Source organism: Rutidosis leptorrhynchoides, chromosome 3 (assembly GCF_046630445.1).
Source record: "Rutidosis leptorrhynchoides isolate AG116_Rl617_1_P2 chromosome 3, CSIRO_AGI_Rlap_v1, whole genome shotgun sequence".
Taxonomy (NCBI): domain Eukaryota; kingdom Viridiplantae; phylum Streptophyta; class Magnoliopsida; order Asterales; family Asteraceae; genus Rutidosis; species Rutidosis leptorrhynchoides.
This window is the reverse complement of record NC_092335.1, coordinates 469,849,399-469,873,991: the sequence shown is the minus strand read 5'-3', so window position 1 is coordinate 469,873,991 and position 24,593 is coordinate 469,849,399. Positions and strand designations below refer to the sequence as shown.

General features: G+C 33.5%; 2 protein-coding genes across 2 annotated transcripts; both read left to right on the top strand.

Annotated features, from left to right (window-relative positions):
• Nucleotides 1-6,026: 6,026 nt before the first annotated feature.
• Nucleotides 6,027-6,440, top strand: LOC139901655 (pelargonidin 3-O-(6-caffeoylglucoside) 5-O-(6-O-malonylglucoside) 4'''-malonyltransferase-like). The gene has a single exon (XM_071884344.1). It carries the CDS (start codon nt 6,027-6,029, stop codon nt 6,438-6,440), a length of 414 nt encoding a protein of 137 aa, XP_071740445.1.
• Nucleotides 6,441-7,300: 860 nt separating this feature from the next.
• Nucleotides 7,301-11,572, top strand: LOC139898104 (dicarboxylate transporter 2.1, chloroplastic-like). The gene is made up of 4 exons (XM_071880815.1): nt 7,301-8,257; nt 8,971-9,284; nt 10,157-10,605; nt 11,218-11,572. The coding sequence occupies exons 1-4, from the start codon at nt 7,457-7,459 to the stop codon at nt 11,331-11,333; spliced, it is 1,680 nt and encodes a 559-aa protein (XP_071736916.1). The 5' UTR covers nt 7,301-7,456; the 3' UTR covers nt 11,334-11,572.
• The last annotated feature ends 13,021 nt before the right edge of the window (nt 11,573-24,593 follow it).

Below are 24,593 nucleotides of genomic sequence, written 5' to 3'. Positions count from 1 at the left end.
CTTTCCTCAATCTGGTTCACTAGTTTGTGAGCCATTCTACATGCCTGTTGTATGGAGGCGGGCTCGTGTGAACTTATATCTTCTTGGATTCTTTCCGGTAATCCTTTCACAAACGCGTTGATCTTCTCTTCCTCATCTTCGAACGCTCCCGGACACAATAGGCACAATTCTGTGAATCGTCTTTCGTACGTGGTAATATCAAATCCTTAACCCTCTAAGTTCTGTCTTGAGCTTATTGACCTCGGTTCTGGGACGGTACTTCTCGTTCATCAAGTGCTTGAATGCTGACCACGGTAGTGCGTAAGCATCATCTTGTCCCACTTGCTCTAGATAGGTATTCCACCATGTTAACGCAGAACCTGTGAAGGTATGCGTAGCGTACTTCACTTTGTCCTCTTCAGTACACTTACTTATGGCAAACACCGATTCGACCTTCTCGGTCCACCGTTTCAATCCGACCGGTCCTTCAGTTTCATCAAATTCCAAAGGTTTGCAGGCAGTGAATTCTTTGTAGGTACATCCTACACGATTTCCTGTACTGCTAGATCCAAGGTTATTGTTGGTATGTAGCGCAGCCTGTACTGCGGCTATGTTTGAAGCTAGAAAAGTACGGAATTCCTCTTCATTCATATTCACGGTGTGTCGAGTAGTCGGTGCCATTTCCTTCAAAATAGTCAAATGGAACAAGTTAATCATACAGAATATTAAGAGTAGTTAATAGTATTTCGTAGCATAATATGAACTCATTTATAAAAGCTTTTTCTTCATATTAGCGTTTTATAAGTTTAAATTCGGGTAGTACCTACCCGTTAAGTTCATACTTAGTAGCTAATATACAATTCAACTACTACAATTCTATATGAAAAACTGATTATAATAATATTTCGCGTTCAAACTTTTATACAATATTTTACAAACTTACAATACCGCTTATTTTACATAAAGCATGAAAAATAGCACACAATAACTTTGATACAAGATAGTTGTGAAGATAATTCTAGCTAGTACATAAGTCGTTCAGCAAAGGCAATAAAGACACGTAATTCATACGTCCAGAAACAAGTCATGCATTCTGGTTTTACTAGGACTACTTCTCATCCTTGGTCTTGTGGAATATAACCGTTATGGCCGTTGATAAGACAGCGTGTTGTAACGTCGTCAAAGGGACGAGGGTTACGTAATGACCAACAGTCTCATAATAACCTAAAAACCTCATTTCTTACCCCAATTACCGACTCCGTAACTTGTGGGAACGTTTTGTTTAATAGTTGTAGCCCGATGTTCTTTTTCTCACTTTGGTGAGAAGCGAACATTACTAACCCGTAAGCATAGCATGCTTCTTTATGTTGCATGTTAGCCGCTTTTTCAAAATCATGAAGTCCTATATTCAGATACATTGAGTCAAAATAATTTCTTAACCCGTTGCATAAAATAGCATTTGGGTTCCCCGCAATATATGCGTCAAAGTAAACACATCGTAACTTATGGGTTTCCCAATGTGATATCCCCCATCTTTCAAACGAAAGTCTCTTATAAACCAAGACATTCTTAGAACGTTCTTCGAATGTCTTACAAACTGATTTCGCCGTAAATAGTTGTGCCGAAGAATTCTGACCGACTCTAGACAAGATTTCATCAATCATGTCTCCGGGTAGGTCTCTTAAAATATTGGGTTGTCTATCCATTTTTGTGTTTTTATACTGTAAAATAGACAAGAGTTAGATTCATAAAAAAAAATACTTACTAATACAAGCAATTTTTACATATATCATAAAGCATAAGCACACTATATTACATATATTACACCACACGAATACAACTATCTTATTCCGACTCGCTCATTTCTTCTTCTTCGGTTTTGATTTGTTTTGCCAAGTTTCTAGGGATATATGATGTTCTCCTAATATGAGCTGTCGTTTTCCACAACGGTTTAGAAAAACCTGGTGGTTTAGAGGTTCCCGGGTCATTGTTACAACTTAAGGGCTTCGGGGGTTGACGATACATATAAAGTTCATCGGGGTTGGAATTAGATTTCTCTATTTTTATGCCCTTTCCCTTATTATTTTTCTTTGCCTTTTTAAATTCAGTTGGGGTAATTTCTATAACATCATCGGAATTCTCGTCGGAATCCGATTCATCGGAGAATTGGTAATCCTCCTAATATTTTGCTTCCTTGGCGGAAACACCATTGACTATAATTAACCTTGGTCAGTTGGTTGAGGATTTTCTTTTACTTAACCGTTTTATTATTTCCTCCACCGGTTCCTCCTCTTCCGGTTCTGATTCTTCTTCCGGTTCTGATTCTTCTTCCGGTTCTTCTTCGGGAACTTGTGAATCAGTCCAATATATATTCGACTCTTCGTTATTATTAGGTGAGTCAATGGAATTTGTGCTAGAGATGGACATCTATCACACAATATCAAACATGTTAAGAGATTAATATATCACATAATATTTACATGTTAATAATATATAGTTTCCAACAAAAATGTTAAGCAATCATTTTTAAAGAAAACACGGTCGAAGTCCAGACTCACTAATGCATTCTAATAAACTCGATAAGACACACTAATGCAAATTTTCTGGTTCTCTAAGACCAACGCTCTGATACCAACTGAAATGTCCCGTTCTTATTGATTAAAAACGTTCCATATTAATTGATTTCGTTACGAGGTTTTGACCTCTATATGAGATGTTTTTCAAAGACTGCATTCATTTTTAAAACAAACCATAACCTTTATTTCATAAATAAAGGTTTAAAAAGCTTTACGTAGATTATCAAATAATGATAATCTAAAATATCATGTTTACACACGACCCTTACATAATGGTTTACAATACAAATATGTTACACCGAAATCAGTTTCTTGAATGCAGTTTTTACACAATATCATACAAACATGGACTCCAAATCTTGTCCTTATTTTAGTATGCAACAGCGGAAGCTCTTAGTATTCACCTGAGAATAAACATGCTTTAAACGTCAACAAAAATGTTGGTGAGTTATAGGTTTAACCTATAGATATCAAATCGTAACAATAGACCACAAGATTTCATATTTCAATACACATCCCATACATAGAGATAAAAATCATTCATATGGTGAACACCTGGTAACCGACATTAACAAGATGCATATATAAGAATATCCCCATCATTCCGGGACACCCTTCGGATATGATATAAATTTCGAAGTACTAAAGCATCCGGTACTTTGGATGGGGTTTGTTAGGCCCAATAGATCTATCTTTAGGATTCGCGTCAATTAGGGTGTTTGTTCCCTAATTCTTAGATTACCAGACTTAACAAAAAGGGGCATATTCGATTTCGATAATTCAACCATAGAATGTAGTTTCACGTACTTGTGTCTATTTTGTAAATCATTTATAAAACTTGCATGTATTCTCATCCCAAAAATATTAGATTTTAAAAGTGGGACTATAACTCACTTTCACAGATTTTTACTTCGTCGGGAAGTATGACTTGGCCACTGGTTGATTCACGAACCTATAACAATATATACATATATATCAAAGTATGTTCAAAATATATTTACAACACTTTTAATATATTTTGATGTTTTAAGTTTATTAAGTCAGCTGTCCTCGTTAGTAACCTACAACTAGTTGTCCACAGTTAGATGTACAGAAATAAATCGATAAATATTATCTTGAATCAATCCACGACCCAGTGTATACGTATCTCAGTATTGATCACAACTCAAACTATATATATTTTGGAATCAACCTCAACCCTGTATAGCTAACTCCAACATTCACATATAGAGTGTCTATGGTTGTTCCAAAATATATATATATGTGTCGACATGATAGGTCGAAACATTGTATACGTGTCTATGGTATCTCAAGATTACATAATATACAATACAAGTTGATTAAGTTATGGTTGGAATAGATTTTTTTACCAATTTTCACGTAGCTAAAATGAGAAAAAATTATCCAATCTTGTTTTACCCATAACTTCTTCATTTTAAATCCGTTTTGAGTGAATCAAATTGCTATGGTTTCATATTGAACTCTATTTTATGAATCTAAACAGAAAAAGTATAGGTTTATAGTCGATAAAATAAGTTACAAGTCGTTTTTGTAAAGGTAGTCATTTTAGTCGAAAGAACGGCGTCTAGATGACCTTTTTGAAAACATACTTCCACTTTGAGTTTAACCATAATTTTTGGATATAGTTTCATGTTCATAATAAAAATAATTTTATCAGAATAACAACTTTTAAATCAAAGTTTATCATAGTTTTTAATTAACTAACCCAAAACAGCCCGCAGTGTTACTACGACGGCGTAAATACGGTTTTACAGTGTTTTTCGTGTTTCCAGGTTTTAAATCATTAAGTTAGCATATCATATAGATATAGAACATGTGTTTAGTTGATTTTAAAAGTCAAGTTAGAAGGATTAACTTTTATTTGCGAACAAGTTTAGAATTAACTAAACTATGTTCTAGTGATTACAAGTTTAAACCTTCGAATAAGATAGCTTTATATGTATGAATCGAATGATGTTATGAACATCATTACTACCTCAAGTTCCTTGGATAAACCTACTGGAAATGAGAAAAATAGATCTAGCTTCAAAGGATCCTTGGATGGCTTGAAAGTTCTTGAAGCAGAATCATGACACGAAAACAATTTCAAGTAAGATTTCCACTCGAAATAAGATTGTTATAGTTATAGAAATTGAATTAAAGTTTGAATATGATTATTACCTTGTATTAGAAAGATAACCTACTGTAAGTAACAAAGGTTTCTTGATCTTGGATGATTACTTGGAATGGATTTAGAAAACTTGGAAGTAAACTTGCAATCTTGGAAGTATTCTTGATTTTATGAAACTAGAACTTTTGGAATTTATGAAGAACACTTAGAACTTGAAGATAGAACTTGAGAGAGATCAATTAGATGAAGAAAATTGAAGAATGAAAGTGTTTGTAGGTGTTTTTGGTCGTTGGTGTATGGATTAGATATAAAGGATATGTAATTTTGTTTTCATGTAAATAAGTCATGAATGATTACTCATATTTTTGTAATTTTATGAGATATTTCATGCTAGTTGCCAAATAATGGTTCCCACATGTGTTAGGTGACTCACATGGGCTGCTAAGAGCTGATCATTGGAGTGTATATACCAATAGTACATACATCTAAAAGCTGTGTATTGTACGAATACGGGTGCATACGAGTAGAATTGTTGATGAAACTGAACGAGGATGTAATTGTAAGCATTTTTGTTAAGTAGAAGTATTTAGATAAGTGTCTTGAAGTCTTTCAAAAGTGTATGAATACATATTAAAACACTACATGTATATACATTTTAACTGAGTCGTTAAGTCATCGTTAGTCGTTACATGTAAATGTTGTTTTGAAACCTTTAGGTTAACGATCTTGTTGAATGTTGTTAACCCATTGTTTATTATAACAAATGAGATGTTAAATTGTTATATTATCATGATATTATGATATATAATATATCTTAGTATGATGTATATACAGTTAAATGTCGTTACAACGATAATCGTTACATATATGTCTCGTTTCGAAATCATTAAGTTAGTAGTCTTATTTTTACATATGTATTTCATTGTTAATACACTTAATAATATATTTACTTATCATTTAACATAATTAACCAAGTGTATCAATATCTTAATATGATTCATATGTACCTAGTAAGACGTTGTTATAACGATAATCGTTATATATATCGTTTTCGAGTTTCTTAAATTAATAGTCTCATTTTTATGTATATAACTCATTGTTAAAATACCTAATGAGATACATACTTATAATAAAATCATGTTAACTATATATATAACCATATATATGTCATCGTATAGTTTTTACAAGTTTTAACGTTCGTGAATCACCGGTCAACTTGGGTGGTCAATTGTCTATATGAAACCTATTTCAATTAATCAAGTCTTAACAAGTTTGATTGCTTAACATGTTGGAAACACTTAATCATGTAAATAACAATTTTATTTAATATATATATAAACATGGAAAAGTTCGGGTCACTGCACAGTGAAGGTGATAAAATCAATTTTCAAGGCTTTTTCGAGATATTGCATAATTCGGTTAAGAATATGGTTAGAGATTGCGGTAAAATGCTCACGCAAGGTGAGGAAGGATATGGGGTTGTAATCGATCCTTATATGGAATCGAGTCGAAATATGGAAGATAAGGATGTGAATTTCTACTTGTTCACTAGTTGGTGCAAGTTTTCATATTACGACGCGAATTTTGGTTTTGGAAAGCCGGTTTGGGCTAGCCCGGGAAAGCTTCCAGCCCAAAACTCGGTGATCATGATGGATGATTATGAAGGTGATGGCATAGAAGCATGGGTTCACTTAGACAAGAAACGCATGGAAGAGTTAGAACAAGATTCTAATATTAAAGCTTTTGCAATTTAATTAACTAAAGTTGATACAAGACACTTTTTATTTCTTAAGAAACTTAATAAATAAACATCATAAAAGTTGAAACTATGTACAAGGCCTCTAAAATGTACTCATTTAACAAGTTTATGTTGATTCATCACCCCAACTATGTAGCAAGCCACTAAAATGTACTGCTATCATTCTTTGTTAAGAGGTAAATGGGTTAGATATCTCATTGGTAAATGTCAACAGGTAAACAGAGTAAATTTTCCATGTTCGGATTATCTCATGGAGAACGAATACTTTTATTCAGATATAAACGACCTAACCAGATTATTCTGAAACTGTTTTTGACCCTTTAAAAAAAGTGATTCAACTGGTTAACCAATCGAGTTCTCCTTTTTTATTTTTGATGGTATGGCTAATAAAGTTCGGCAACCCATTTGATATGAACCGTAAAAATGACCTTTCTTGTGTTGGTGTTATTTTTGATAGAAAAATAATATGGTTATTTGTCCCACATTGGTGGATAGAATAAAAGATGAGTAACCTCTTTGAATATAAAATGAAGTTGTCCACATAGGTAGGTGGAAGAAGTTGAAGGTGAAATCCTTAGTTATAAAAGGAGCTCATGAAATTCATTCCAACTTGTACCAATCAATACACCTTACGTATTTGATAATTTCTTTCTTTCTTTCGGAAACCGATTGCATTTTAATCCTGGAATCGTCACTAATCACATCAGCAAAAATTCTCCAACAGCAATTTCAAATAGCGTAACATATGGTCTAATAGAAAATGCATATATTTGTATTAGAGGACCATTTTCACAAATCTTAACCACATAGAAATTAAATTGTGATTCATATAACTCAAAAAACAATAAAAAGTACATAACTTTACCCGCAACCAAGATTCTGTGGCGGACTCATCTTCTTTGTTCTCTCCGCTAACCCTCACTCACTCCCCCACCCTCCAAATTCACCATTTCTGCAAAATTCATAATTTAAAATCCACCATTTTCATCTTCATCAATTCATCAACAACTAATGGAAACATCAGCCCTTTTCTCCACATCTTTCCACCCACCATCCCTTCATCTCCGATCTCGTTTCCTCTCCAAACCCTCACCCATTCTCCGATCACCGCCACCACCGTCCGCCGCCGTTCCCCGCCGTCTCTTCCTCACCACCACCACCACCATCAAACCCTCATTCTTAACTTCCCTCCCAAAACCCATCAAACCAATTTCAGCATCTTCATCACCATCAGCATCAATCTCAGCCCAACCCAATAAACCCCAACAAATTCAAGGCGCAAAGATCCTACCTTTAATACTCTCCGTCTCAATCGGATTACTCGTTCGTTTCGCAATCCCTAAACCGATTGAAGTGACCCCACAAGCATGGCAATTGTTATCAATCTTTGTATCCACCATTGCTGGGCTTGTGTTATCACCATTACCTGTTGGAGCTTGGGCTTTATTAGGACTTACAACTACAATTGTAACTAAAACACTTAGTTTTACAACTGCTTTTAGTGCTTTTACTAATGAAGTTATTTGGTTGATTGTGATTTCGTTCTTTTTTGCTCGTGGGTTTGTTAAAACTGGGTTGGGGGATCGAATCGCGACGTATTTCGTTAAGTGGTTAGGGAAAAGTACATTGGGGTTGAGTTATGGGTTGACTTTGAGTGAAGCTTTGATTGCCCCTGCTATGCCTAGTACTACGGCTAGGGCGGGTGGTGTGTTTTTGCCTATTATTAAGTCGTTGTCGCTTTCGGCTGGTAGTAAACCGAATGATCCGTCATCGAAGAAATTGGGGTCGTATCTTATTCAGTCTCAGTTTCAGGTTAGCTTACTTTTGAAGATTTTAAATTTAGTTCATTAGGTATCTTATTTGATTTGAATTGAGTTTTTGATCATTTTGTGTATTTAGTATTGATAAAATGTTAATTGAAATGTAGGAAGTAAAGTCATCTAGTTAGTTATGATCATTTTATTTACTAGTGTTTTCTAGGTTGTAAGTTTCGCTAGTCGGGACTAGTCGGTTGGGACCTTCGTCCAAGTTGGAGACTAGTTGGGGACTTTTCGGACACCAACCAACTCTCACTTTGACCGCATTTGACCTACTTTAAACGAATAAATTCGAGTTTGAACTAAAAATTCGACTTTGAACTCTAAAACCGGCTTTGACATACTAAATTGGACTTGCGACCGAATAAATCCGACTTTAACGGACTAAATTGGACTTTTGACAACTTTGACCGATTAAATCTGTCAACTCGGAGACTAGTTGGGAACTAGTCGGACTACTTCTAAAGGCCATCTAGTCGGGGGACATCTACAACCATGATCAAGTATATACATGTCTTAGGCTGCGTTTAATAAAACTGAATGATTTAGCGCTGAATAGTTCATAATCTGAATGATTCAAAGTCTCTGAATAAAATAAACTTGGTTTTGAATGAAAATAAGCTGTTTGATAATCATTTTAAATGAAAGATATGAATTAGGTAAAATTAGTTAAATTACCTTATTAACGTGTGATAATTTGTTATGTAGTGTGCTGGCAATTCTAGTGCGCTTTTTCTAACGGCTGCAGCACAAAATTTGTTGTGTTTGAAATTGGCTGAAGAACTTGGGTTAGTAATTGCTAGTCCATGGGTTTCATGGTTCAAGGCGGCTAGTTTGCCTGCTTTTGTTTCACTTTTACTTACTCCTTACATCTTATACAAAATTTATCCACCTGAAACCAAAGATACACCTGATGCGCCAGCCCAGGCTACCAAGCGGCTTGAAGCCATGGGTCCCGTCACAAAGAACGAATGGGTCATGATCGGCACTATGCTTCTCGCTGTCTCACTTTGGGTACTCGGGTATGTTATCTTTTGTAAACTACATTTAACTAATAATATGTGTGCTGCATATGCTTGCAGAATCTATATTATTTGATAATAATCTCATTCTTCAGTGATAAAGCTAGATTGAGAGGTTGTATGCATTAAATTTACACTATCGGAGTCTTTTAACCCATTTGTTTCCAAATATTCTTTATTTTAGTGTTGGCTGATTTACTCATTTGTAAATAAAGAAAGGTTGCAAAAGTCGCTACTTGGGAAGTACTCGTTCGGGTCTTTGGAGGGTGTAATCAGCAATTCGGGGATTAATCGGATTGGACTTTTTATATATATATTTAAATATATAATTTCAAAATATATCATATATGTAAATATAGAAGTTTTCCATAAACATAAACTTTTCACATAATTGTCTAGGAACACAAGCATGGTCGTACATTAGTTCAAAAACTCTAAATTTCTAGTTTACATTCATATTATAATATTGACCAAATTGACCGACTAAATCCAACTTTGACCCTGAAATCCTATTTTGACCCATTAACCGATGTTGACATAATAATTAATCGGATTTTGGAAAATCAGATCGGCCTGTTCTTAAAAATGAGTAATCGGGGAGTTCTACAACGAGTACCATGTACTTACATACAATCAAGATGTAGATAGTGCATGAGCAAACCTACATGTAAACCAGTGTATGCACATGCATATCTTGAAAAAACCTTTTATTGTGTACCAAAAATAAAAATAAGTTCAACTTGTTTTGATCTTACATATCTTATCCACAAATTCTAGATCTGTCACTCGAATAAGAGATCCCAAATTAGGAAATAATGAAATTTTAATTTAACAAAGTACAAATTTACTAATATGCTTTATTCTTTAAACAGGGATTCTATTGGAATACCGAGTGTTGTTACTGCAATGTTAGGCTTATCGGTACTATTATTATTAGGAGTACTCGAATGGGACGATTGTTTAAGTGAAAAATCGGCATGGGACACATTGGCTTGGTTTGCAGTTCTTGTGGGCATGGCGGGCCAACTAACGAATCTCGGAATCGTAACATGGATGTCTAATTGTGTCGCTAAATTCCTTCAATCTTTTTCTTTAAGTTGGCCGGCTGCATTTGGTGTTCTTCAAGGATCTTATTTTTTAATACATTATATGTTTGCTAGCCAAACGGGTCATGTGGGTGCGTTATACTCTGCGTTTCTTGCGATGCATCTAGCAGCTGGGGTGCCAGGTGTATTGGCGGCACTTGCGTTAGCTTATAACACAAATTTATTTGGTGCACAAACTCATTATAGTAGTGGTCAAGCGGCTGTTTACTTTGGAGGTTTGATGCTTTTTCTTATATATAATTGTCTAAATATTTTATATTGAAGGTATAAATAATGATTGTCAAGGTTGCAGAACTAGGAATTACTCGCCGATTCTCGGTTTTTGGAGAGCTTGCCAAGTAATCAAACTCGGTCAAACTTGGTCAAACTCTGTCAAAATTTGGTCAACCCTTTTTTATTGTACGGTTTAATAATTTTAACCCAGGGAAACTGTTTTGACCTATAATTAAAATGGTTGCTTTGAACTTTCAATTCTTTTCACCCTTTATTAAACCCGCCCCGCCCATCTTGACCACCTTTACAAATTCGTGATTACATTTGGACTTCTGAGGTCAAACAAAGTAATCTCCATCAAAGCAAGTTGATTATAATTTTGCTGCAGAATTTTTTTGGAAATCTTTGAGTAAGACATAAAGTTTTAAACTGATCCCATAAATACAAAACGTTGGTATCTGATAAATACATGCCAACATGGTCAAGGTCAAGATTAAATACGTTTGACCATGAAAGTCATGTTGGTGGAGTATAACTAACTTTTTGTTTCGTCTTTATGTTGTTAACATCCAGTTGATAACTAACTTTTTGTTTCATCTTTATGTTGTTAACAGCCGGTTATGTGGAGCTCCCAGATGTATTTAGAATCGGATTCATTATGGCTTGTATTAACGCAGTGATCTGGACATTTGTTGGCGGTGCATGGTGGAAGTTTTTGGGGTTGTATTAATTGATTCACAAAAGTAGATATATCTTTCATCTCAATGGATTACAATTGCTCCCTTCATTTCATGATTGGGTTTTGAGCACAAAAGAACTAAAGGAAGCCGCATAACTTCTATAAAGTTTTGATTTTTGACCTTCTGGGGTCAACTATATGATCACTTGTTTCAATGATTTAATTTAGAAATTAAATCGTGAGTTGTTACATTACGTGAGCAATGATTTAATTTAGAAATTGAATTTAATTTTGAGTTGTTTTCGTTTGAAAATATTATACGGTTGCACTAACATTTGTCCAAAATTTCACATATGTTTTTTTCTTTTTTTTTTTTTTTTTTTTTGGCGTGGTCACTAGTTACGTGGTTGGTCCCTTGGCCTAACGGTTAGTGATATATAGTGATAAGTGATATCCTGCGAAGTGGTATTATGTGTGTGGCACGTAACTAGTGCAAACCCGAAAAAAAGATAGGTGGCTATCCAGAGGCGGAACATAGAGTAACCCAAGGTGGGTATCCGTCCACTCTGGATTTTACGGAACAAAAATTTTTACACTAAAAAAAAAAGTTTACTAAAAAATAAGGTTTTTTTTTAGTGTTCGTCCATGCTGAATATGAAAGATTTAAAAAAATTTACACCTGTATCCGAGTTCAAGTTCTGCCGCTGTGGCTATCATAAAATATTGAACAAGGACAACCGCGTAACTTTTTGTTTTCATTCCGATAAGTAAATGCTTACAAATTTTTGTTTTCATTCCGATGAGTAAATGCTTACAAAGACTAGTCTACAGGTTTTTATTTTGGGGAAATTCGCAAAAATACATTATTTCTCAAAGTTTTATAAACAATATGTACTTTTTAAAAAAAATTGTCAATATACACTATGCAGTCTACCAACTATTTGGTAGACTATCTCATAGTGTTAGTGTGATAGACCATCTATTTTTTGCAAGGTAGTCGATCAAAAAACAACACGGGCGATCAAAAATGTGGTCGACTACCATATTTACTTCTAATGTGTACCATCTTTGAAAAATTATGGTAGTTGACCAAATTTTTGGTCGCCCGTGTTGTTTTTTGGTCGACTACCTTGCAAAATAGGTGGTCGACCACACTATGAGTTAGTCTACTAAATAGTTGGTAGACTGAATGGTGTATATTGACAATTTATAAAAAAAATGTATATTGTTTAAAGGCTTTGAAAAAATAATATCTTTGGCCAATTTCCCTTTATTTTGATCATTTAGATGATAATTGATCTGTTTGCATTTATGATCTGGAACACACATACATGGGTATTGGATAATGAAGTGATAAGGTATACTTTGGACAACGAAAAGGGCATATGTGTAATAGGGTAATAAGTTTTTGTCTGGAACAATAATGATTGTTTGGTAGAACTTGCAGCATAGATCAGGTTCTCCTTATGTATCTTGTGTGTTGTGTTATGAGATAGGAAGAGGTCATGGGTTCGATCTTTAGGAATGACATGATTTTCTTTAAACCAATTGAACACCAATAATGGTGATTTATATTGACCCTATAGGGAGGTTTTACCGGATTCGTTCACGGACCTCTACCTAGACCACTGTCCGAATGGATGTGTTCCCGGGGTACCGTCGATCGAGTTCGGGTTTCTGTCCGAACGTGTGTGTTACATGCAAATGATGATAGTCATTGAAATAAATGATCTACTGATGCTAAAAAATTATCGTTCAAAAAGAAAATAATGATTGCGTAGTCGATCCAGTGATCCAGTATGAGCAAGTGTAAGGGCCATGATGTTAGATAGAAATGATTTTTTTTTGTTAGTGACACTATAATTCTCATTGATCTTGTATACTTATTATTGCTACAATTTTTGAAGGGATTATATATTGGGAGGTCACCCAAGGTTATTGTTTTGTATTTCTAGGTCACTCATATTTGAAAATGATTTTGTAGGTCACTCAAATTTATATTTCGTGTTTATAGGCCACCTAAATTTGAAAATGATTTGGTAGACTATTCAAGTTCGTATATTGTTACATATATATCAAATCCGACTAAAAACTATTTCAAAAAATATATATATAAAAAACATAAATACTTGTGTATTTGGTAACAATTAGTCATTATATAAATAATGTTGATTAAAAAAAAAGCTTGATTATTTTTGTTATTTTTTACAATTTTCAAATGAGATTTTAGCCAGATCTGGTACGTATGGAATAATACACAAACTTGGATGACCTACAAAATCACTTTTAAATATGGGTAACCTATAAACATAGGCGGATTTAGAGTGTAAGAGGGGGGCGCCCGCCCCCGGTGGATTTCGAAATTTTAGTGTAAAAATTTTGGATTTTTCGACTTTGCCCCCGGTGGAATTTTTTTTTTTTGCCCCAAAACCTATATATTTTGCCTCAAAACCTTCAAATTTTGTTCAAAATTCTCCAAATTTTGCCCCAAAACCTTCAAATTTTACCCACAAATCTTCAAATTTTGCCTAAAAACTTCAATTTTTTGCCCCAAAACCTCCATATTTTACTCAAAAAATTGCTATGGTTTTAAAAAAAAAATTTTGCCCCCGGTGGAAAAAAATCCTGGATCCGCCACTGCCTATAAACACGAATTTATAAACTTTGGTGGTCTACAAAATTATTTTCAAATATGAGTGGCCTAGAAACACAAAACGATAAACTTAGGTGGCCTCCCGATATATAATCTCATTTTTAAATCAACAATGAGTTTTTTCTAACCTCAGCTCTTATTTGGTAAAAAAAACGAGCACGTATCTATAGTCTATAATATCATATAAATCTCTAAAATGATGATGTCATAAATAAGAATTATTCAAACTTAAATAAAAAATCAAAAATAGAGAAAAAATTTATAAGCCCCTCATGATGATGTCATTAAAATAATTAATTATATTTAATATAAATATTAACATGTTCATTTTATAAGAAGCATTATGTAAAATCTTATGATAAAACAACTCATGACCATATATGTACAATATTTGAAACATTATGTACAACTTTATGGTAAAACACCTCCAAGATCATATGTTCAATATTTGAACCATTATGTACAACCTTATGATAAAACATCCGCATGATCATATATACAAACTTTAAAACAAATTGTATAATCTTTTACAAACAAACCATGAACACATGTACAAATTTTGAAGCATATTGTTCAACTTTCATATAAAAATTGTATTTTAAATTTAAAAAAAATAAAAATAAAGAGTCATTTGTTATTACTAATAATTATTATTAAAAGTATAAATACTCAGTTTTAGAGCAAACTTTACTATTATTATTCAGAGGCGGACCTTCAAGGGAGGCGTGGAAGGGTGCCAGCCCTCCCAGTATTTTGCGTTATTAGTAGAAATTTAATATTATACAGGTTTAAAAAATAAAACTTTTATATATTAGCCCTTCCAGAATATTATAACTACCCCTTCCAAAATACATTGGAATATTTTCGCCCTCTCAGTAGTAAAGTTCAAGATCCGCCACTGATTATATTATTAATATTCAAATATGAGTTCACTTTACGGGATTAATTATGTTACATATGTGATAATGCTAAAAACGAACATATATTTCATAGCATTATTCCTCAAGAAAGACAGGCTTTTAGTTGCAATTGTTCTATTTAAAAGTGATATTCGTTTAAATAATAAAAGGTGAAGACAAAAGACAGATTCGACGAATTGAAGACGCAAAGGTCCAAAAAGCTCAAAAGTACAAAATACAATCAAAGAGGTTCTAATTATTGATAAGAAACGTCTCAAAATTACAAGAGTACAAGATTCAAAACGCAAAGTACTAGATATTAAATTGTACGCAAGGACGTTCGAAAATCCGGAACCGGGACCAGAGTCAACTCTCAACGCTCGACGCAACGGACTAAAAATTACAAGTCAACTATGCACATGAATATAATATAATATATAAATAATTCTTAAAAATTATATATATATTATATTAATATTTAAAATCGTCGGCAAGAAAGAAGCCAAAGCTGGTGAGCTGGAATTTCAAACTCAGTGACTCGCGGAGTTTGAAAGCAAAAATGCCGCGAGTCGCGGAGCTTCCCTGGACTCAAATCCCTATAAAAGCAAACGAATTCTGATCATTTTCATATCCATAATCTATCTCTCTCTCAATATATACGTAAATATATATATATATAATTTATATTTTAATTTTAATTTTAATTTTAAATCCTAATAATAAGGGTATGTTAGCGAATGTTGTAAGGGTGTAAGTCAAAATTCTATACGTGTAACGCTACGCTATTTTTAATCATTGTAAGTTATGTTCAACCTTTTTACATTAATGTCTCGTAGCTAAGTTATTATTATGCTTATTTAAAACGAAGTAATCATGATGTTGGGCTAATTATTAAAATTGAGTAATTGGGCTTTGTACCATAATTGGGGTTTGGACAAAAGAACGACACTTGTGGAAATTAGACTATGGGCTATTAATGGGCTTTATATTTGTTTAACTAAATGATAGTTTGTTAATTTTAATATAAAGATTTACAATTGGGCGTCCCTATAAATAACCATTTACACTCGATCGGACACGATGGGCGGGGTATTTATATGTACGAATAATCGTTCATTTAACCGGACACGGGAATGAATTAATAGCCACTAGAATTATTAAAACAGGGGTGAAATTATGTACAAGGACACTTGGCATAATTGATAACAAAGTATTAAAACCTTGGGTTACACTCAGTCGACATCCTGGTGTAATTATTAAACAAAGTATTAAAATCTTGTTACAGTTTAAGTCCCCAATTAGTTGGAATATTTGACTTCGGGTATAAGGATAATTTGACGAGGACACTCGCACTTTATATTTATGACTGATGGACTGTTATGGACAAAAACCAGACGGACATATTAAATAATCCAGGACAAAGGACAATTAACCCATGGGCATAAAACTAAAATCAACACGTCAAACATCATGATTACGGAAGTTTAAATAAGCATAATTCTTTTATTTCATATTTAATTTCCTTTATTTTATATTTAATTGCACTTCTAATTATCGCATTTTTATTTATTGTTATTATATTTAATTGCAATTTTAATTATCGTACTTTTTAATTATCGCAAGTTTATTTTATCGCACTTTTATTTATCGCAATTTCATTATCGTTATTTACTTTACACTTTAAATTAAGTCTTTTATTTATTTAATATTTTACATTTGGTTTTAACTGCGACTAAAGTTTTAAAATCGACAAACCGGTCATTAAACGGTAAAAATCCCCCTTTAAAATAATAATATTACTTATATATATATATATATTCGTATTTTTATAAATTAAACTAATAAAGCGTTAAGCTTTGATTAAAAGATTTTCCCTGTGGAACGAACCGGACTTACTAAAAACTACACTACTGTACGATTAGGTACACTGCCTATAAGTGTTGTAGCAAGGTTTAAGTATATCCATTTTCTAAATAAATAAATATCTTGTGTAAAATTGTATCGTATTTAATAGTATTTTCTTGTAAAATTTAATAGTATTTTATACCCCTTAGCTTTGACATCGAGAATTTTTGGCGCCGCTGCCGGGGAACATCTAGCTTAAAAGTCGGAAGCGCAACGCTAATAAATATATATATATATATAAAATTTAGTTTACTTTTATAAAAAAAATACGCTTTTGTAAAAATACGTTTTAAATATTCGAAAACATAAAAAGAAAACAAAAATATAAATATTTTTAAGAGTTTGTTAAATATTTTTAGTTTTATAAAGTTTCTTTATTTTTAAAAATATAAGTTTTATTTAAAAATTTTGTTTTTATTTAAAACATAAAAAAAACCGAAAAAAAATATATATATATATATATAAATCTAGTTTTAAGATATTTATTTATAAAATTATTCAGTAGTTCTATTTTTATTTTAGTTTTTAAATATAAGTTTTTTTATATAAGTATTTTATTTAGTTTTTAAAACAGAAAATATATAAAAAAAAAAAGAACGCGTCGAATTAAAAACTGTACCAGAGTTGAATTTTAGAACCCCGCGACTCGCGGAGTTTTCCTGCTTCGGGCACCGCAACTTGCGGAGCAGCCCTGACAAGGGTACACAGGAACCCTAATAGCATTAAATACGGAGTAATTATTAATTATTATTATTATTATTAACCCTAAATTACTTATTATTATTATAATTAGTTTTAAGTTTCTTTTTATTTAATTTGTATTTTAGTTAAATTAGTTTATTTAAATTATAAAATTAATAGTTTTATAAAATAGATAATATAAAAATAATATTTTTATAAAAATTGTACTTTTTACAATTTTTTTTGTATATTTTTATATTTTGTCCCTTTTTAATTATTTTAGCGTAATATTTGTATTTTTCGCTAATTTTTAGTTTTAAACTTAGTTTTTGCCATAGTTATTTTTACTTCTAGATTTTTAGGCTTTGCCGTAAAATTCCTTAAGTGCTTTTTCTTTAGACTAAGATTTAAGTGCTTTAGAATTCTGCGACGCCTTTTTAAGTTTTAGTTTCTTTTTAAGTTATTGCCATTTGGGATATAGTTTTTCTTGTAAGCTTTAATTTTTTTAGACGCCTTTTACCTATGTATCAATTATCATTCCAATTAGTAATCTCAATTTGCGATTATAATTTTAAGTTAGTGATAGTAATAAGGTTGGGTTAGTCGAGTGTTTTAAGTTACTCTTTTTCTTTCTTATTTTTATTTTTCGACCTTTTTCGACACGCTCTTTTTCTTTCTTATTTCTCGCTATTCTAGTTTTAGGACATAGATTTTTTTTTTTTTTACTTCTTATCTAAATTTCTTAAAATTACGAAAATTTATTTTAAGTGGTTAAATTGATAGACATCAAAATTTTCTGGTTCGTAGTAATAGTTGGATTTGTACGTGGACCGGGTTATTGGAGCCAAACAGTCCTCAATTATATTGAGACCAAACGAATCCTGCCCCTCTGCTGCATCTTTTGGCTATTCGAAACGTGGGCAAAATCAGAAAAGTCTATTAATTGGATAACTTATATAATTTTTCTTTCCTTTTAAAAACTAATAGGATATTCAGTGAATGCACCGAGCAAGACGTTCACCACCTTTTGTACGTTCACCACCTGTAACTAGATCAAGACATTTAGCAAATATTACCGCCGTTGATTTTTCTTTAGAATCGTCATCCAGTCCACCAAGTACTCCAATTCAAATTTCCGATAATCCATTTTTTGAACCCGACCTCACAATTGAGAATCCGGAGAATATTCAGGGACAATTCATAGATCCTGAACCATTAAATTTTCCTCCGGAACCACCAATCATTCAAACAGAGATTGTTGAGGAACGAACCATTAAATCAGAATCCTCTAGTAATTCCGATTCAACAAATTCAATTATAGAGAATCTAAAACCTTTAAGTATGGAAGACCGAATGAGAGCTAAACGCACTGGCCAAGGTCACGCAATTACTCATCCTGACATTAATGCGCCAGATTATGAAATCAAAGGACAAATTCTACATATGGTGACTAATCAATGCCAATTTAGTGGTGCGCCGAAGGAAGATCCAAATGAACATCTTCGTACCTTTAATAGGATCTGCACACTATTTAAAATCCGAGAAGTAGAAGATGAACAAATATATCTCATGTTATTTCCCTGGGCTTTAAAGGGAGAAGCCAAAGATTGGTTGGAATCGTTACCTGAAGGGGCGATTGATACATGGGACGTTTTAGTTGAAAATTTTCTTAAACAATTCTTTCCGGCATCTAAAGCCGTAAGACTTCAAGGAGAAATTGTTACGTTCACACAGAAACCGAATGAAACTCTATATGAGGCGTGGACAAGATTTGGAAAGTTATTAAGAGGATGTCCGCAACATGGTTTAGACACCTGTCAAATAGTACAAATATTCTACCAAGGATGCGACATCACTACAAGAAAAGACATCGATATAGCAGCTGGTGGTTCCATTATGAAGAAAACCGAAACTGATGCTTATAAAATTATTGATAACACTGCTTCCCACTTACATGAGTGGCACCAAGAAAAAGATATCGTTAGATCATCTAAAGCAGCTAGAGCCGATTCTAGCCATGACTTAGATTCCATTTCCGCAAAGATAGATGCTGTCGAGAGACGAATGGAAAAGATGACTAAGGATATTCACTCAATACGAATTAGTTGTGAGCAGTGTGGAGGACCACATTTGACAAAAGATTGTCTCAGTATTGAATTAACAATGGAACAAAGAGAGAATATTTCATATATAAACCAAAGGCCTGGAAATAATTATCAGAATAATTATCAACTGCCAAGACCGATCTACAATCAAAACCAGAATTATAATCGAAATATTCCATACAACAACCAACAAGGTCCTAGCAATCAACAAGTATCCAATAATACTTACAACCAGCAAAGATCTAATTTTCAAAACAAACCACCACAAACCGATGATAAAAAGCCGAATTTAGAAGATATGATGACGAAGCTAGTTGAAACTCAAACGCAGTTTTTCACATCTCAAAAACAAGCTAATGAACAAAATGCTCAAGCATTTAGAAATCAACAAGCTTATATTCAAAACTTGGAACAAGAAGTAAGTAACCTAGCAAGGTTAATAGGTGAAAGAAAACCGGGAAGTTTACCTAGTGATACAAATGCAAACCCCCAGAATGAAACAGCTAAAGCCATTACCACAAGAAGTAGTACAACACTTAAACCACCTGAAATACCTGTAACTTCTGATGAAACTATTCCTACTCCACAAGAACCACAACCTGAACAAGATAAGGAAAAAGAACCGGTAGTTGAAAAGGTTAATGAAGATAACACAGCTAAGGATAAACCTTATGTTAAACCATACCAACCACCACTTCCTTACCTTAGTAAAATGAAGAAAGAGAAACTTGAAGCCGAGCAATCCAAATTCTTGGATATGTTTAAACAGATAAATGTAAATCTTCCTTTCATTGATGTGATTTCAGGAATGCCTAGATATGCTAAATTTCTGAAAGATCTAATCTCGAATAGAAAGAAAATGGAAGAACTCTCGGCCGTTACTATGAATGCTAATTGTTCAGCAGTACTGTTGAATAAGATACCAGAAAAACTATCTGATCCAGAAAGTTTCACAATTCCATGTTTTCTGGGTAGTCTTAGTTCAATAGAAGCATTGGCAGACTTAGGTGCTAGTATAAATTTAATGCCGTTTTCACTATACACTAAACTAGACCTTGAAGAATTGAAACCAATAAGAATAAGCATACAACTAGCCGATCGATCAATAAAATATCCTAGAGGGATAATGGAGAATATGCTAGTTAAAGTTGGTACTTTAGTATTTCCAGTAGATTTTGTTGTTCTGGACATGGAAGAAGATTCTCAAGTTCCTCTCATATTAGGAAGACCATTCTTAAACACGGCTAAAGCAATGATAGACGTGTTTGGTAAGAAATTGACCCTAAGTATAGAGGATGAGAGTGTTACCTTTTCAGTTGATAGAGCAATGCAACAACCGCAATCTGCAGATGATACATGTTATTATATTCAAACTATAGACTCACATGCAGAATTGTTAGAAGAATTTCCAGAATTACAAGGAATGGGAGAATGTTCTTTAGGAGAAGGAACTGAACCAATTGATGAAGTTGAAATGTTAGCTACACTAATAGCTAATGGATATGAACCAACAACAGAAGAAATTCAAATGCTAAAAGAAGAAGACAGATATCGATATAAATCATCAATAGAAGAACCACCGAAATTAGAGTTAAAGCCACTTCCAAACCATTTGGAATACGCTTATTTACATGGTGAATCTAAATTACCTGTAATAATATCGTCTTCTCTTACTGAAAATGAGAAATCTCAACTCATTTCTGTGTTGAAAGTTCATAAACCAGCCATTGCATGGAAGATTCATGATATTAAAGGAATAAGTCCTTCGTATTGCACACATAAAATCCTTATGGAAGAAGGTCATAAAACGTATGTGCAACGCCAACGAAGACTAAATCCGAATATGCAAGATGTAGTAAAAAAATAAATTATTAAACTGCTAGATGCAGGTTTAATTTATCCAATCTCTGATAGTCCATGGGTAAGCCCAGTTCAATGCGTGCCTAAGAAGGGTGGCATGACTGTCATTACAAATGAAAAAAATGAGCTTATTCCTACTAGGACTGTAACAGGATGGCTTGTATGTATTGATTATAGAAAATTAAATGACGCCACCAGAAAAGATCACTTTCCCTTACCTTTCATTGATCAAATGTTGGAAAGATTAGCCGAAAATAGTTATTATTGTTTTCTTGATGGTTTTTCCGGATATTTCCAAATTCCAATAGCACCCGAAGATCAAGAGAAAACCACGTTCACATGCCCTTATGGTACTTTTGCTTACAAACGCATGCCATTTGGACTTTGCAACGCCCCTGCAACCTTTCAAAGGTGCATGATGGCGATTTTTCACGACATGATAGAAGAATGCATGGAAGTTTTCATGGATGACTTTTCAGTATTCGGTGATACATTTGAATCATGTCTAGTTAATCTTGAACGAATGCTTATTAGATGCGAACAATCAAATCTAGTACTTAATTGGGAGAAATGCCATTTCATGGTTAAAGAAGGCATCGTTCTTGGACATAAAATTTCAAAAGAAGGAATTGAAGTGGATAGAGCTAAAGTAGATGTAATTGCTAAACTTCCACATCCCACCAATGTTAGAGGAGTTAGGAGTTTTCTAGGGCATGCCGGTTTTTATCGACGTTTCATAAAAGATTTTTCTAAAATTGCCACTCCTATGAATAAACTCCTAGAAAAGGATACTCCATTCATCTTTTCAGATGAATGTATCAAATCTTTTAATATTCTTAAAGAGACTCTCACTAATGCGCCGATCATGATAACACCAAATTGGAATCTACCGTTTGAACTAATGTGCGATGCAAGTGATTTTGCAATGGGAGCCGTTTTAGGACAAAGGATTGAAAAACGATTTCAACCTATATATTATGCTAGTAAGACGTTACAAGGAGCACAAACGAACTATACAACTACTGAAAAAGAACTCCTTGCTATTGTCTTTGCTTTTGACAAATTTCGTTCATATCTCGTTCTAGCAAAAACGGTGGTCTATACCGACCATTCTGCTCTTAGATACCTATTTTCGAAACAAGATGCTAAACCAAGATTAATCCGTTAGATCTTACTCTTACAAGAGTTCGATATTGAAATCCGAGATAAAAAAGGAGCAGAAAATCTCGCCGCTGATCATCTTTCTCATCTTGAAAATCCCGAATTAGAAGTTCTAAATGAATCGGCCATACAAGACAACTTTCCTGATGAATATCTATTGAAGATAGATTATAATGAAATCCCATGGTTTGCAGACTATGCAAACTATTTAGTATGTGGATTCCTTGAAAAAGGATTATCGTACCAAAAACGAAAGAAATTCTTTAGTGATATAAAACACTATTTTTGGGAAGATCCACATCTGTTTAAAAGTTGTCCCGATGGAATAATACGCCGATGTGTATACGGAGATGAAGCTAGTAAAATTTTAAACCATTGTCACACAGGACCAACAGGAGGGCATTATGGGCCTCAACTAACAGCAAGAAAAGTTTATGATGCTGGATTCTATTGGCCTACAATTTACAAAGACGCACACCTTCTTTGCAAATCCTGTGATGCTTGTCAAAGGGCCGGAAAAATAAGTCAACGTGATGAAATGCCACAAAATGTCATCCAAGTATGTGAAGTATTTGACATTTGGGGTATTGACTTTATGGGTCCATTTCCAAAATCTCATAATAATCTATATATTCTCGTAGCCATTGATTATGTATCTAAATGAGCGGAAGCACAAGCTCTCCCAACTAACGATGCACGAGTTGTAGTCAACTTTTTAAAACGTCTTTTTGCAAGGTTTGGAACACCGAAAGCTTTAATAAGTGATCGGGGAACTCATTTCTGTAATAATCAACTTGAGAAAGTTCTTAAAAGATATGGAGTAACTCATAAAATCTCCACTGCTTATCATCCAAAAACTAGTGGACAAGTTGAAAATACCAACCGAGCTTTAAAACGTATTCTAGAGAAAACCGTAGGATCAAATCCGAAGGAATGGTCCATTAAATTGGAGGATGCACTCTGGGCTTTTAGAACAGCCTACAAAACTCCAATTGGAACCACACCTTTTAGACTCGTTTACGGAAAAGCATGTCATCTTCCAGTAAAAATTGAACACAGAGCATTTTGGGCTTTGAATACATGTAATCTTGATTTACATGAAGCTGGACGTCTACGGTTAAGTCAACTAAACGAATTAGAAGAATTAAGACATGAAGCATACGAAAATTCGTTAATCTATAAAGAAAGAACGAAGAAATGGCATGATAAAAGAATCAGAAGTTCAAAAGAATTCAAAGAAGGAGACAGAGTTCTTCTTTTCAATTCACGATTCAAGCTATTTCCTGGAAAATTGAAATCAAGATGGTCTGGACCATTCATAGTCAAAAGAGTTTTCCCATACGGAACGATAGAATTAATAAATTTAAATGGGATTGAATTTAAGGTTAATGGTCACGGAGTTAAACACTACATAGATAGTCCGATGGAAGTCGACAACGAAGTTAATCACAATTTCGACACCACAGCTAACTAAGTGTGGGGAGAATCAAGTCTTTAAAGGATAATATATATTTCTGTTAGAGTTAGATTGTCTGTTTTCGTGTAGTTCTCGAAAATGGAACCCGAATGGTCTTTCCCTAGCAGACCCTAAAGAACTAGTCTTCTCCCCCCCATTCTGAATTTTTATTTTTTTTAGGAAATGAAGACTGCCTGTGAACTAAACCATGGTCTAATGCTACACGCTTTGATCACTAAACGTAATAATGACACACTTCCGAGTAAAATAGTATCAGTAATCAGAGAAAGATTGGACGGAGTAAGAAAAGAATCCAGATGCAAAGATAATAAGTTACAATTTGGTAAAGGAAAATCAAAATCCGCAGCGAAAAGAAGAGCACGACACCTTGAAAGATGTCACAAATGCGGAAAATGGTCACATGGAGGTAAATGTTCAAATAATCAAACCTATTCAAACACCGAATTTGTTACTTTATGCAGAGACGGACCGTTCATATGTTTAGAAGAAAAAACACTGAATGCTCGAGGTTACGCCTATGTAGCCATGGAAAACCAATTAAACCGACTATCTTATGAATGGGATAGATCA

Excerpts from the sequence above, each read along its gene's own strand:
- LOC139898104 (XM_071880815.1), top strand. The coding sequence starts at position 7,457 with ATGGAAACATCAGCCCTTTTCTCCACATCTTTCCACCCACCATCCCTT. Across the intron at positions 8,258-8,970 it reads TTATTCAGTCTCAGTTTCAG|TGTGCTGGCAATTCTAGTGC; the intron begins GTTAGCTTACTT and ends TTTGTTATGTAG. Across the intron at positions 10,606-11,217 it reads AGCGGCTGTTTACTTTGGAG|CCGGTTATGTGGAGCTCCCA; the intron begins GTTTGATGCTTT and ends TGTTGTTAACAG.
- LOC139901655 (XM_071884344.1), top strand. The coding sequence starts at position 6,027 with ATGGAAAAGTTCGGGTCACTGCACAGTGAAGGTGATAAAATCAATTTT.